The following is a 16,500-nucleotide window of genomic DNA, read 5'->3' on the forward strand; positions in this document are numbered from 1 at the left end:
AGATGGCATTGCTCAGTTGGTGGTTTTCACCCATGGCTAATCCAGGCAGGGGCTCGATCCCAAACTTCCTGTTCATGCCTCTGGATTGCTCCATGTTCCTTCTGGTAAGCCCCCTTGCCTCTGGTTCCTTCTCTCTCTCCCCTGTGTCCCACAAACCATCCTACAAAGCCCTCTGCTGACAGAGAGCAATGAGCCCAGTGGAGTAGGGGTGAGGGGGTGGGGGGTAGGGGGCTACTGGGAGGGGTGTATATAGTTGATACAGTGACTTCACATCCAGACCTACCGATGTGGCCCACATCATTGAACTGAGTCTTGCATTCACCCACTCAATTAATAAATGCCACACTTAAGGCACACTCCTGGCCCCTGGGGCAGTAGTACTGAACAGAATGGCTTTTGTGACTGTTAAACTCAAACTCACAAAGACTCAGTTTCCTTAGCTATGAAAAAGGGCTCATAAATCTTAAGAGGTCCTTGTTAAGATTAGATAAAATAGCACAGATAAACCTGACTATTACTGCCCTTTTGTCTTGTCACGCACCTGTTTGTCCGTGAACATGTAATAATTCTCGACTCTCAAGAGTTCTCAACCTTGGCTGCATCTGGAATCACCTGGGAGCTTTTAAAATTCTTGAAGCCTGCCTCCCACCCCCAGATTTAATTGGTTCAGGGTGCAGCCTTTGGACAGCAGGGTTTTTAAAACTCCCCAGGTGATTCTAATGTGCAACCAATGTTGAGAACGACTGCTTTTCGATCAGGATTGAACGTCCTTGTAATTTACCCACTTGGCCTGGCCAATCTGGCCTCCTGTCCCTTTCTAGCATGAAACTGCCACTTCCCAGGAAACACTTGATGTAAATTATTTATTAATATAAATTAATTTAAAAAGCAAAAAGTAAACTGACAACGAAAAGCAATAAGGGGTGTATGCTTTTTTTTTTATTTTTTCTTCTTTCAGATAAAGGAAGATCTAAAGAGTTCAGAAATAAACTCATCTGAACTATATATGCCTAAATTAATAATAATAATAATAACAATAACAAAGATGATGCTAACAGAAATTTACTATGTGCCAAAGATTGTGCTAAGTATTTTAATACCTTAATTTATTTCCACTATCTTCCTCACTGTCCATTCTTCCTAACATATATACACCCACACCCCTCCCCCAACAGTCTTTCTCATCTTCAAACTTGTCTCATACTATTTTTCTATCTCTCAGTGTCTCATCCTCCCTCTTTCCCTAGTTTAAAAAATCTTCCAAGGCCTGGGTCGAGCTCCATGCCACCCATGAAATACATACCTATGGACAGGTGAAGGAGACCCACCTGGTCGTCTTCAATACCTAATTTGTGAACCACATACTTTGGCATTGACTCATCAGTTAATTCCCTGTGGTCCTAAAATCTCCTCTAATTGCTTTATGTATATAATTTTATTATTATTTTAACAAGAATTAGGATTCCGGAAAGATAAGGAGCATCAATATATATGCCAGTCAACAGACATTTCTTGAGTACCCTACTATACCCTGGGAATGCAGATTTGGCCATCAAGATGCTCACAATCTAATAGGGAGAACAGGTTGGTAAACAGAAAATACAGTGCAATGTAACACGTTCTCTATTTGAGGCATGACTGTGGTGCGGGGGAGATGCTGAGGATGGAGGGTGTATTTGATTCTCCCAGGGGTAGCTCAGGGAAGGTACATCAGTTCTCTTTGGTTGGCTCCTCCAAATCCACTCTCCTCTCTGGGAGGCTGAACAATATGGACCACATCTTTGAACTGATGCTTGAATTCATTCGCTCATGCAGTGAACAAATGCTTTCGAGGCCCCTGCCATATTCACGGCACAGTCCTGGCCTACCGGGGCTATCGTGCTGAACAAAATGGACCTGATTCTTGTCCTCCTCTACTGAGGGGGTACAGATCATAAATAGTACTGGGAAATATGGAACTAAATATATAATTACTAATTGTGAAACATGCAATAAAGGAAAAGAATAATGTGCCATGAGAAAATAATTTGGAGAAACGTGGTATTTGAGGGGAGTTGAAGAAAACAAGAAAGACTAATAGAAGGAATAGAAGAAAAGTGTTGAGTCCAAATGAACAGAAATGCAAGGAACTCATTTCAATGTGTTTGTCTTATCTATCAATTAATATTCTATGAATGCAAAATATTGCTATCAAAGAATTAAGATAATTTCTTCATACTTTATATTTATTGGCCATTGATTATTTCAAGTACAGCTGCCTGCCTTCTAGTAGCCTGCAAGTTTTCTCTAAGACATGGATTGACTTTTCTTCTCACGTCTTTTGGAGGCTCTAACATTTCAAGAGCAGGACCTATCCTTAATTAATACCAACATCCAGCTGCTGAATGAATGTCTGAGATTTGTAGGTAATGGAACACTTGATTGAAAATGGCACAGCTTGCTCTTAGGCCTGGGAACTGGCAGGACAAAGAGAAATGTTGATTTGCATTTTCTGTGAGTTGCAATAGACGTTTATCCAGTAGCCAGTGCAGGTGCACATCCTCTGCATCTGTCTCAGCCTGTGCACAGAGACCTCAGCATGCCTGCGTCTGAACTTTGAGCCCTGGACACGAGGTGCCTCCATTATTGGGTGCAGGGTTGTTACACTCTCTCTTCCTCTCCCGGGTGCCAGCTCTGCATGCAGACCAGGGGCTCCAGCAGCTCCAGCGACCAGCTGCCTTGACTCCTGCAGAGATAATTTCCCAAGGGAAGAGGAGGTTAGCATACAAGGAACAGCTTGGACTGTAAGGAGGGAGGGCCATCTCACTGTTGCCCTACAGTGCTCTGCAATCCCTCCTTGGGGGGTCTGCCTTGGTTTAGCCAACTGAGACCTCTATGCTTGCTGCCTCGTACTTAATGTGAAACTCGGGATGGAGTGAGAAGTGGCTATTGGGAACCCATTTCATGAAATTGGAATCCACGGTTGCATGGAAGATAGATAGCAGAGTAAGGCGGGAGGCCAGCTCCCCTGGCATGGAGCCACTGGAGAATGTGAAAAGCAGGGAGCAAGCCCAACTGGGATTTCAGAGAAAAGAGTCTACCAGATACAACTATGGAGACACTTGCTAGGCATTTGTATAAGGGTTTGCAAAATGAACCCTCTCAGATTCTGATAACAGGGCCATGGTTGGTGATCTCCTCACAGAGCATGTGCAGACTGTTGCCTCTGAAAAAACAGCTCATATAATCTCCCTAGCCTTGGGCTGATGCCTCTTACTGCCTTCTTGTCTTGGGAAAATCCATCTCCTCTCTGAGCCTGAGTTTTCTGTTCTGTAAAATGAAAAGCATGGGCAAATCCAGTAGGCTTTTTCATTGTTACATATTTCATCATTTTTTTCCCCAAATAAAATCTCATGTGGACCCCAACATCTAAGTCAGATGAAAGTAGAGCTGTTCTCTTTGAAGCGGGGGTATCTATCAGGTGCATATTCCTCCCTTTGGGTAGCCCTAAGACCCCAAGGCTCCTTAGATCACAGTGTGAATACCACTGGATTAGATTATCTCCAAGTCCTTTCCAGCTCTGTAATTATACTCCCTGATGGGGCAGCAACAGCATGGTTCGCTGTCTTTATTCCTCCCACCTCTGTGACTCTGAGTCCCAAAGGCAAAGGTTGCTAGGAAAATCTCTAGGGACCCACCTTAATGTGTCTGCATGGTAGCTGCCTAACTCTCTAGCCTTATATTTCCTTGCCAGCCTGACTGGCATTGGGCTGAAAGTTCAGTGTGATAGCCACAAGGCCATCAGATGTCCACACCCTTCCTAGAGTAAGTTTAACGGAACACAGTGAGTTCCTGCAGCTGACTGACTGTAGTCTTGGAAGGAAGGCTACAGCTGCAAGAAGAAGGGTCCTGCCTCTGACCCATGCCCTCACCCCCAAGAATTACATCATGCCCCCTTTCTCAATGCCCATCATGTGAACATATGACTCAGCCTATCCTGCACTCAGCCCAGCATTGGATCATTGAAGAGGCATATCTAGGTAATCCACATTCCTTCTTTTTAACTGTGTGTTACTGGTTCTGAGGGTTCTTGGACCCCTCCGGGTAAGGCTCACATCTGTCCTTTTATGCCAGGATGAGTTGATAACTATGAACTGGAACATACCCCCTTCCCACGCATCAAAATGATTGTCACTGCAATTGTCTCCGACTCTCTGCTTTTATTCTTTAATTTTTCCTGACTCTTGTCTCCACTGGGACGTGAATCACAGAGTGTTATGGTTAAGAGCGTGAATACTGGCATCAAGATATCTGGGTTCAAATACTGGGTCTGCCACTCCCCAGCTAGATGACCTTGAGCAAGTTATCTAATCTCCCTGCCTCCGTTTCCTTGTCTGAAAAATGGGAATAATAACATTTATCTTATAAGGGAATAAACAAGCTTGCATTCATGGAATGTTGAGACAGTGTCTGGCACAGAATAAGGGTTAGGCATTATTTTTGTTCGGGGTCCTTTGGTCCCTTTAGCAAGAATGCTTGGCTGATGGGGCCAATAGGGCTAAACTCCAGCCCACACTGCTTTGGAAGCCAGAAAAGCCCTAGGCCCTGGCAATGGGCTGAATGAGCCCACAATGTCTTTCTCCCCCCAATTCACCCACCTATGATGCAATGTCTTTTTTTTTTTTTTCACTTCATAAGAAAAAAGGCTTGGTCCTGGTAGTTGACTTCCTTGTTTTTTTTCTCTGTATCCTCCTTCATATGCACTCTGGTTTTGATTCACCTTCTTGGCTCACCTCCTAAGACTTCTTCCTATAGGACACTAGGAAGTTGATGGGGACCAAACTTGTATTCTATGCAGCCAGCAAGGAGGGATTCATGCAAGGTGCCAACCGAAGGCACAGCCCTTGTCAATGGAACATCCTCAATACAACTTCATGAGGCAGGCCCTTTTTAAAGGGTATGTTCATGATGAAAATCGGCAGAATTTGGATTCAAAGTCCCAATTCAAAGATGTTAAGTAGTCTTAAGCTCTGAATCGTTCATTATGTTGTCCTCCTTTTATTTAAGTCACAGACTCTGAGTCTCTGGGATGGAAGACTCAGTAGTCTTCTAATTCATTCATTAGATGAACGAATCTATTTTACAACTTCCAGTCAAGTGGTCATCCAGCCCCTTCCCTCACTCTACCTTCCCCACACCATAATGTCAGCCAGAATCCTTTTTCTCTCCTTTAGTCCTACAACTTAATCTCAGTAGCCACACAAAATAAATCTCATCCCTCCCCATATGGTAGTTCATGTGCAACTTGTCCCTTCTGAGTCTTCTCTTTCCCATGCCGAAAATTCCCAATGCTTCCAGCTCTTTCTTTTAGAACATGGGTTTGGGTTTTCCAGTTTGTCTTGGTTGCCTGCTTCAGTCTGCCAATACCCAGCGAAATATGGCACCAGAAACAAAGCTCAAATATTCCTGGTATATCAGAGAAGGCCCTTTACTTTTACTAATCTAGCCCTTCACTTTGGAGGCATCCATTTCACCCTGTTGACCCTCACTGAGTGAAAAACAGTGACTAACACTGAGTGACTCCCACTGAGTGACTAATGCTTGATCTGCTGAATACATATGGCTCTCAAGCCACGTGGTTCCCATCCCTCCTACCTCATGCTTTAATAATTAGTTTCATGGACCCAAGAGTAGTACCTTAAATACAAACATTTCTTTTTCTTTTCATTCTCTTCCTTACAACTTTGCCAACTAAGATTGATTCATATGTTGATTTGGAAGTCCATATGTTTTGCTATCATTCCATGACATATGTAAGCAGTTTGGTATACCTAGAAAATTAGAAGCTTAGGGATAGACAGCATACACTGAGCTTCTTAGAGTGCAAAGGAAACTCTGAGCTGAGCCCCAGAGAGAAAAAATTATTAGCTTGAGTTTCACAATGAGTTAATGAAATAGCTGGTATTCACATCCAAGTCCCTTAATTTCATCTTCAAAGAATGACTTCTTAACCCTTGTTTGATAACTTTCTTCCTTACTGCAGCTATATGCATTTGAACTATACTTGTCTGAACCTTGTTTTTACTTATAACTCTCTACACCACAGTGACACCTACTTATCCCTCCAGAAAGGAGTCCTATGGCCATGTACACCTTGGTGAGAAACAATTCTCATCTGAGAGAGGATTTTGGTGATGGAGAAAAAGCACAAGGACTATCAAAATTATGGGGTAAACGGCCAGCTCCCAGGGCCGTGGGGGAGAGAGCACAGAAAGGAGAGGCTGGGAAGACCAAAGATCCTTTCTGTTGCTTTCCCCTTTGAACTGGGTCAGGCTTGAACCTGAGTGAAGGTACATGGGCCTTACTTACCCTTTTGCTCCATTTTCTCACAGGCAGTGCCGTGGCGACCAAGGGGGCATTGACACCTGCAGCTGGTGCCCTCGAGGATGGGTTCCCCATTGTTGTAGCAGGGCCCACAGCGACAGGCATTGAACTCCAGCAGATACTGGTCCAAGGCCTGGCGCAGGTTCTGGCGTTTGGTCTCCAGGGGACCCAGATTTGTGTAACGCAGCAACTCAGGGATGGGCTTCACCTGTGGGCACAAAAAGAACACAGGGCTCTCCCTGGTCTCTGTCTTCCTTCCCAAGGCCCAGGAACTGGCTATAGAGCTTTTTGAAGGCCTGTTCCATGCAAGGCACAATACAGATCACCCAACTTTATTATGCTACATTAGATCCTCATAGCAACTCTGTGATGTAGGAACTAAACTCCCCAGTTTACGGATGAAGAAATGAAGATCCAGAAAGCTCAAATGACTAGCTTGGGATCACACAAATATTAAGTGCAAAAGCCATTCTGAACATGAACCTATTCAACTCTAAAATCTGTACTCTCCCCAATCCCCAAGAAAGAAGATAGTTTAGAAGCCACTTTTACTAATTCGTCTGTGCCCTCCAGCATTGTTAGGAAGCAGGAAGAGCATAAAGCACTTATGCATGGACATGCACATGTGTCTCTGTGTGTGTGTGTGTGTGTGTGTGTGTGTGTGTGTGTGTGTGTGTATAAGATTTTCAACCCTCAATGGAGGAATGAAAATTGAATCTTTGATAGATAGTTGAATTGCCTTCACCGAGCACTTAACCTAGGTTTGGCAGTTGGGTATAGGGGGTGTCATTTATGTTTCAGGTAACCCATTCCAGGCATAACTACAGTCCAGGGTTTCTCAACCTTTGCACTACTGACATTTTAGCTTGGATAATTATTTTTGCGGGGTGAGGGGTTGTCCATGTTTAGTGGACAGACATTGCTAAATGTCCCCAGGAGGGCAAAACACTCTCTGTTGAGAACCTGGCTCTGTTGAGAAAACCTGGCTCTACTATTTTCCAGCTGTGTGATCTTTGGCACATTGGTTGTACACTGAGCCTTAGTGGACAGACATTGCTAAATGTCCCCAGGAGGGCAAAATCACCCTCAGTTGAGAACTAATAGCCAGAAAACCTGGCTCTACTATTTCCCAGCTGTGTGATCTTTGGCACATTGGTTGTACACTGAGCCTTCTTTCCCTCAGCTGTAAAGTGGCAGTGGTTGTCCCCCTCCAGGTTTATTGTGAGGATTAATGGAGAAGATAATAAAAAAAAATACTTAGCACAGTGACTTAGCTTTTATTTAGTAAAACCTAAATAAATGCTAGACACTTCCTAGCTGTGTAACCTAGGATTCTTAACTGTCCTTCTCTAAACTTCAGCTTCATTATCTATAAAAAGAGAATAATATCTATTTCTTAAAATTCTTATGAGGATCAAAAGAATGAATAAATGTGAGATACCATTGTAAAAAGGAAGAACTACAGAAAGTAAAGTACCAATTTTATTAACCAGATGCGATGATAGTAAAAAAAATTTAAAAGCCTTTTTTTTTAAATTGCACTTTTAAGTGGTCACCTTCAGCACACTTACCATGTTGTATATTTGTCTTTTTTTTTTTTTTTTTTGGCGGAGGGGAGTACATGGTCGAAGTCAGGTCTCCCACATGGAAGGCGAGCATTCTACCACGGAACCACTCATGTACCCTGCCATGCTATATATCTTAATACACAATGATAAAATGAAAGATCTTCTCCAGGTCTCTCATTTTACAGAAGAGGAACCTGAGGCTCAGAGACAGGGAATGATTTGCCAAGGTCACAGAGCAAATCATTTGGTAGGACTTAGCCACACTGGGGAGATTTCATTTATCTGGAAACCTAGGTCAACAAAGGGCAATAGCCCTGAAAGGGTTCCTGGAAATGTGTACAGGAGACCCAAGGCAAACAGACCTTGGACTGTGACTGATGTCACCAGGCAGGTAATGTCAGGACTGGCCAGGTCCCCAGCCAAGGAGAGAAGATCACTTACTGGAAGTAGAGGCTATTTGGTCTCTATTGCTAGGAATCTAGTGCAAAATGTCCTGATGCCCTGGATCAAGATGCCTCTTACTTTTAGGGGAAGCCAGGACTGTTGCTCAATTTCACTTTCACATTCGAGTGGGGCTCAGTACTCAGTTCCCCACTCTCACTTCTCCCTCCCAGAGACTTCAGGAAGAGAAAAGGCAGCACTCCTTAGGGATGGCTGGTGGGACTTAAGGGAGGGGAAAGAGGTGGGAAAATAGAATCTTAAAATGTTAGAGCTTAAAGAGATATTGACAATCATCTTGCCCTCATTTAGGAAACCGATTGAGAGAAGAGAAGTGATGTGATATAATAACATAACCCAACATATAATATTATATACTATAATACAATGATACACCCCATAACATAAAGATATATAACAGCTTTGCATATGATAACATATAGCAACACATTACACAACATGACATAACATAACAAGCCATCATGACATAAGATAATAAGACTCATTCAACTCATTCAAAGTGTCTGCTGTATATAAGGCACCTCTAAGCTCTGGGGATATTCAAGTGAATAAGAACTGTTCCCACTCTGAGCATCATGTCCCCCCCACCACCTGCCTCCCCCCCCCCAAAAAAAAACTCTGACTGGTTTCCTAGTCTGTAATCTCTCTCTCCTTCCATTCATCCTTAATGTTCCTGAGCACGTTCTCATTTTAAAGCACAGCTTCCCTGCTCTAAAATGCACCAGTGGCCTAATGCATGGGGTTCACATTGCTTAGGGAACAACACTCTTCTTATTGTGGAGAGTCCATGGTTATTAGAGACAGACAGGAATCATGTGGGGCTCTGCCATTTACCAGCTGTGACATCTTAGGTTGGTTACTCAACCGCTAAGGGACCTTTTCCTCAATGCCTTTTACTAAGTACCTTCTCATCTCTTCCCACCCTTGTAATGGAAAGTGTTATTATCCTCCTGGTAATGAACAGGAAACTGAGGCTCAGTATGTGAAGTCACAGGCCCAAGTTCAAGAAGGAAGCTAAGTCATGAGCCAAACCACGTCTTTCCCATGCTAAAGCCCCAGTCTCTTCTCCCAAAAGGCGCTATTTGGTCTTCTCTAAATCATGCATCTCAGTCTTCCCCTTGGAAGTTTTAACTAGACAAAAACACAAAGTTCACCGCTTGCCTGTGAAAGCATATTACTCCTGATACCAATTTTACAGCTTTTATACAACTTACTAATAGCTTGATGACAGCAATTTTCAGACACTATGTGAAATCTGGGTGCATGAAAATGGTCCCTTACTTATTGGAGAAGAAATGAAATCAGGTTTAATGCATCTGAACTCTTCCTTCATAGAAAGCAAGGTGTTATAATAGACTTTGAGATTAACTATTAGTATATGTTTTAAGAGGAGGGATGTATCCAAGTTGAGATTATAAATATGTAGGAAAAAATGGGCAGTGGAGAGAAAATGGGCAAGAAAGCAATGATATTTTGTTTAAAAACTCAAAATAGAACTATTTTTTTTCTTTTTCTTATCGTCATCATCATGAACATTTCTTAGAACATCTGCATCAATTCAGAAAAAGCAATGAAAAGAAAACAGAAAAAAAATCATACATACCATACCCCTTACCCCTCACCTTCACTGATCACCAGCATTTCAATCTACTAAATTAATTTTAACATTTGTTCCCTCTATTACTTACTTATTTTTAATCCATATGTTTCACTTGTCCATCGATAAGGTAGACAAAAGGAGCATCAGACACAAGGCTCTCACAACCACACAGTCACACAGCAACAGCCGTATCCTCATGCAATTATCTTCAAGAAACAGGGCGACGGGAGCACAGCTCCACATTTAAAACTAATTTTTCAATGTACTATTTTGAATATTGACAGAAGTAATTTGACAATAGGCAGAACAGTCCATTTCCTTTATAGTTTGAATACTGTTTTTTTCTCTTTTATGAGATTAGTGATTTAAGGCAGGATTTCTCACTCTTGACCTTCGGGGGCCAATTACATATTTGTTGTGGGAGATGGCTTGTGCATTGAAGGATATTTAGCAGTATCCCTGGCCTCTACCCAATAGAATCTCCCAGCTTGTGACAATCAAAAATGTTTCCAGTGAGAACCACTGCTTTAAGGAAGGTGCTAGGATAGAAAGAAATGAGAATAGGATGAGAAGCCCAAAAGGTCCAAAATCTAACACTGTCACATATGAGCTTTGTACAACTTTAAACAGTACACTTGATCTCTCAGAGTCTCAGTTCTTTTCAATGGGGAGAGTAATGTCTGTGACCAAGATTCACTGTTACGAAGAGATAAGATAGTTTAGGGCAGGGGTAGCAAACCATAGCCTGGGGCTAAATTCACCCCACACCTTGTTTTGTATGGCCTTTGAGCTAAGAATGATTTTTTCTTTTCAATTTTAAAGGATGATTTAATAGAAAAATGAAGAAGAAAATGTGATAGAGACTGTTATGTGGCCTGCAAAGCCTAAAATATTTGACTCCTGATTTAGTAGCGGATATCTTTAAAGTGGCTTATGTACAAGTGTGAACTATTATGTGTTTAAAGTGACCTAAAACTGAAGAAATTCTAGACAACCAGTGTCAACCTAGATACTGACCAGATAGTAAATTTCTAACCCCAGCTCCCCTGTGGCTGGGCCAAAATCCATGTACTCCCCAGGGTCAGGCATGGGGAAGCCCACCAGTGCAGTATCCCGTTACATTTAATCTTGTCCTTTGAATGGACTCTTAATAAGAAATATGAAATGATCTGGTCTGCTTCACTTTCATTCCTCATGGATGTAGAGTTTCCTCATCTGCGAAAAGACTTACCTCAAAATCGATAACAACAGGATTATACTTTAATGACCTCCCCCAGGAGCGGTACATAATGGTGCTACTGTTTTGTGTCAAGCTACCACTTGAGCCAGAATTGCCACCTTGCACCCGAGAAATGATATCTTCCACAGCCGTGTCATCATCTTGACCATCTGCCAATAAGAGGATATCTGCATTAGCTCATTTCCCAAAAACCAAATGACTTGTTGGTAAGCTCTAGCCACGTGCTCTCCTTGGAGCTGCCTCTCTCCCATCCTTCTACCTTGCTAGTAGGACAAGGCAGAAGAGAAGAAGCAAGACTTAGAAATAGACTCATCCTCAGTGGTAGAGTAGACAGTGGGATGAGAGCCATGCCCAGCAAATGGAGCATGGCATCTGTAGAGGATGGTCATTCATTCATTCACATCCCAAATGGTGCAATAAAATATTATAGATGTTATGACAGGTATCTTCATGGGGTTCAGTGGGGGTAAAGGGAAAGAAGCAGTCAGAGTAGAGGTGGGCTGGTCAAGAAGAAAAGTGAGTTATCTAGAAAGGTTAAGTGGGTGTTTGCCAGGTAAATGGAGATAGGGTGGAAGGGACTTAATTTAACTCAAGGTCCTGAGCCATGAGTAGCCTAATGCAATACCTGTTTAAAAAGCTTCTTTTCCACAACACTATAAACTCTTTTTTCATCCCTGTATCCTCTCTGTCTCTCATCTGAAAAAACACTCAACAAATGTTTAATGAAAGAAGGAGTGAACACCTCATGTTCACTTGTTCAGGAAATGCTACAAAAATATTCTTGTATAATTCTTCTGAAAAATTCTTTGAGCTTGGATTTTGACTGCCATATTCCTTTCTCTCAGTGAACCTGTTTCTTCCCACTGGACTGTAACCTGATGGGCCTTTATTCTAACAGCCCACTTTCCAGACTCTTTCTATATAACTCCTTTTATCTCAGTTTTTACTTGGAGCTTTGTCTAGTAGTGCCTGAAACCTAGGAATCTACCCCTTATGAAGTTAATATTTCAAAGGTGATTTCAGCATATGGTAGATTCAAAATAGAGCTATTATAGGTTGCTGGTTGGGAATATTTACCATCCAAGCAATATGGCCACTAAATGAAATGGTATAAAGTAGGAGGAAAAATTAGCTTGCACACCCTGATTGTGTATCCAGTGGAAAATCTGGCTTCTATTTGGGGGAGTCCAATGCTAGGGACTTGCCTCTTTTGCCAGATCCGAATTTTTTACAACCTTCCACTGATGAACTTCCACCAATTCCTATTCCATTGTTAAAATCATATCCAAGGCCCAGGGAGCCTCCAAAGCATCTCTTGACATCGTGCTCGTTAAGACCTGTGCAGGTAAACAGAGAAAAACAAAAGGCCAAGATACTAAAAGACAGTTGGTCATACTAGCCCGGTTTTGGAGTATAATAGATCTGGGTTCCAATCCCAGGTTTTTAACCCAATTTCAGTTTATTCTTCTGTATAGTTCCAACCCAAATACTTTTTGAAATAAGAGAAAGATGTATTGCACATATTAGGTGTTTAAAAAATGCTACTTTTCTTTCCCCTTGCTCATTCTCCATTGAGATTCCTTGAAGTAATGGTTCCATCTCTTCTGTCCTCATATGCCCCTCTGCCTGGTACAGTGCCTGACTACAGTAGCTTCCATTTTCATTGTGTAATTTTGCACACATTGATCCTCAGGATAAATGCCCTCCTTCCTTCCTTTTCACCATCTTCCCAAAGCTAACTCATTTTTCAAGCTCCCATTCAAATGTCATTTCCTTCATGGAGCATTTTTTGGATCACAGTAATTCTGTCTTTGCTTTTGTGTATGTGTGTGCCTTTATGATCATAATAGTCGCAATTCCTTTTGCCCAGGCCCTCTTTGTATACCACAGAGGCTGGAGTCCTATTAGAAGATGGATAGATCACAAGCAGAAGTCTTTCTGTCCTTCTGACTCTACAAAGAACTTAGTCTCACATCAGCTGTCTCTATGTTTGTCCACATCTGAAGACCCCATGAGGAAACTGCGTTTTGCAAGATGAAAACAATGCTTAAAGCAGTCATTTTTCTCTGATCACTAACAGCCCATAAACAGAGTGGGGCTTCCAACCCGAGACTGCCGGGAAAGATCAGTCTAGAAAAGTAGACCAAAGCAAGATACTGACGATGCTACATATTTCAAAACTATCTGTAACTAAGGAGGTTCTCTAGAAGGTTGTAAACTGGAATGCGATAATCTATTTATGTTTTGAAACATCATTAATTTAAATACAATTAAAAATCAGTTATTATTAGTCACAGTGTTATTTTAGCAACCGCAAAGGAGAAATACATTAGGCCTGTAATTCAATTGAACTAAGCATTGAATTCAGTTTTTTTCAAGGGGTGTCAAACATCAGAGTTTACCCATTCAACTAGAAATTCTCTGAAGTCTAGAACATTTGTGTTTTTCCCCACTCTCTCATGAGCATAGCCCCACTTGGTCTGGGATGAAGTAGGACTTCAGTAAGTGTTTTCAGAATAAATGATTGATGAATTAAAAGAGCATATAAAAGATTGCTCTGAGTTCTTTGATAAGGGCTTCTGATCAAAAGAATCTTAATCTTGAATTCAGATCCTATCATTGACTGCCTATATGAGTTTAGATGTGTCTCATAATCCCATTGGGCTTCAGTTTCTCCATTTATAGAAAGAAGGGCTTGACCTTGTTTATTGCCAAGTCCTCTTTGGCCTGGAATCCTCTGTGACTCTGTGAATATCAGTTTCTGAGTAATCCCTGAGCTGAAAGTCCCTGGAAGAAACGATGCTCTCAGCACCAGCACTCAGCACCAAGCAGAGGGCTTCTGCCTTTTTCCATTCAAGCACTTTTAATTTTTTAATGCATTACTAATTGAGGAAGATTTAGCATAGCTAATTGTTTTGATTAAAAAATGCTTCAACAGTGATAAACAAAAGTGGATGAAAGGAATTCACGGGCAGAAGCCAGAGTGATTACTTAGGTGTGTGGTGGAGTGCTGCCAAATTAAAAGGACAGAACTTGCTGATTAATGGAGGCTGAAGGATACCTGTGGAGTGATTATGCTCGTGAAGAGCCTACAAGATGCTGCTGCGAGAAGAGAATTCCAGCTAGATATGAGCAGCATGACTCAACTGTAAAGAACTGACTTCTGAGGACCTTGAAGTAGAGTACCAACCAGCAATGGGAGGTCTGTGATTTATATAGACAATCATAGAACTTGAGAACTAAAAGTGATCTTGGACACCTAGCCCTCCACTTCTCATTTATGGTTGAGACACCTAAGATTCATAAAGGTTAATGAATTTGTGTAAGGCCATTCAGCTGAAAAATGAAGCTGAGATTCAAACTCAAATTTGTCTTGCTCAGAAGACGGAGGCATTTCATGAAATCCCATTACTGCAATAGACTAAAGAACTCTGCTTTCAGAGAGAAAAATTTAGTAGGCACCTTCTATGTAACACATAGTGTATTAGGCAATGTAGATGCCATAGAAATAAAACTAATAAGAATATGACACAAATCTGAATATTTGAGCTCCTGCTCTTGAGAATCCAACAGTTCTGGGGTAGTATATGAAATGAAGACTAATGGTTACCTTGAGAGTTGCTTATTTCAGTCTGCAATGCTGAGAAGAAAAGTATCTCATCAGAAGCAGTGGAAGACGCGAAAATCAGAGGTGCAGAGAACCAGTGCAAAGTCAAGATCAGGAAGGTAGCATGGGTGTGGGGATGGGGAAATTCAAACATGGTGCTCAAAACTTGTTGTTGAAACTGGTAGTGGAGGTTAGGACACAGAACCAGGGAGATGAAATCAAAGAGTAGAGGAAGATAGAGGGAGCAAGAGAAGTCTGGAGCAATTGTGTAGAGCATGCCCAGATGGATGTGTGAAACTGATGCTCTGCCATTGTGCCATACCCCATCCCATCAGGCTGGGCTGCTTAGATATGAACTTTGGATTAGATCAAACTGGAGTTTTGATCTAGGTTTTTGAACTTGGGATACTCTGGAGTTGAAAAATCCTAAACCTGGCTACACATTAAAATCAACTAGAGTTTCATGTATTTTGATCAAAAATACAGATTCCTGTGCCCCACTTCTCTCAATTCTCATTCATGATTTCTGAGACAGCATAACTTCTCTTTTCTTTTCTTTTTTGTTCGCGTGGGCAGGTACTGAGAATCGAACCTGGGTCTCTAGCATGGCAACTGAGAACTCTGCCTGCTGAGCCACCATGGCCCACCCAGCATAACTCTTTTAAACATGTATTCCAGATGATTTCTGCATAGCACATCCTAGGACCAGATTTTGAATACTACAGTCCAGCTGAGAACCTCTGAGGGCCTGCCATAGGGCACTGACCACTGCCCTGTCTTAGCCAATGCCTTAGATGTAGACTTAACCAGGATCATCAAATCTACCTGGAATAAGGAACTGATAAAATCCATGTATATCTCACATAATGAGTCAGAATCCAAAATGCCCTTAGAAGGCTGGATGGAGAGACAGACCAAGTATAGCAAATGAGTGATAACATTCTACCCAGGGGACCAAAATACCGACTACGTGAGTACAATGAAGAATGGGCACAGTTTAGCAAGTGAACAAGAGAAAAAACCTGAGAATTCTAGACAACTTTCAGTTCAGTAATGCAATAAAGCCAGGTAAAAAACCAGCAAAAGTTATAATTGCCAAAAGAAGGAAGGGTAATCTCACTCTACTCTACATAGGTTAGAGAAACTCAGAGTGAAGTTCTTGAAGCCACAGTTTAAAAACGAAATTTAAAAAATGGTATGGGCAGTATGATGGTGGCTCGGTGGCAGAATTCTCGACTGTCATGCCAGATATCTGGATTTGATTCCTGGTGCCTGACCATGCAAAAAAATATTTTAAATAGAGTATGGTCAGAGAAGAGTAAGTATTAGAGTGAAAAAATTAAAAGCCACATCCTTTGGGGACTCTTTGAGGGTTGGGGGATGTTTCCCTGAAGAAAAGAAGAAATATCTCTCTTTAAGAGAGACTATTAGAACTGGATTCAATTCTGGAGAGTTATTTTGAAGAAGAGGAATTAGGCTTGTTTGTGTGTTTGCACAAAAAGTGTAGAAGTTACAGGAAGACGGGTTTAGACTAGATAGAAGGCGGGTCTTTTTGATGGATGGAGGCCAAGGAGAAATGAGTTGTCTCATACGATGGTGGGATCAAGCAGGGGCTGGATGTTTTCCTGTCAAGGGTTGAGTAGAAGAGTTTGAAGACTTTACC

The 16,500-nt window shown here is 41.8% G+C and overlaps 1 protein-coding gene across 1 annotated transcript in view; it reads right to left on the reverse strand.

Moving 5' to 3' along the window:
* Positions 1 to 248: 248 nt before the first annotated feature.
* The window catches only part of C8A (complement C8 alpha chain), a 76,521-nt gene continuing 60,269 nt past the window's right edge, over positions 249 to 16,500 (reverse strand). The window contains exons 8-11 of the mRNA XM_077149518.1: positions 12,436 to 12,567; positions 11,222 to 11,379; positions 6,349 to 6,571; positions 249 to 2,725 (exon numbers count right to left, since the gene is read on the reverse strand). Of these exons, the coding sequence (XP_077005633.1) occupies positions 2,574 to 2,725; positions 6,349 to 6,571; positions 11,222 to 11,379; positions 12,436 to 12,567 (665 nt within the window). The 3' untranslated portion in view covers positions 249 to 2,573. The remainder of the gene's footprint in view (positions 2,726 to 6,348; positions 6,572 to 11,221; positions 11,380 to 12,435; positions 12,568 to 16,500) is intronic.

The sequence above is a fragment of the Tamandua tetradactyla genome, chromosome 2 (genome assembly GCF_023851605.1).
Source record: "Tamandua tetradactyla isolate mTamTet1 chromosome 2, mTamTet1.pri, whole genome shotgun sequence".
Taxonomy (NCBI): Eukaryota; Metazoa; Chordata; class Mammalia; order Pilosa; family Myrmecophagidae; genus Tamandua; species Tamandua tetradactyla.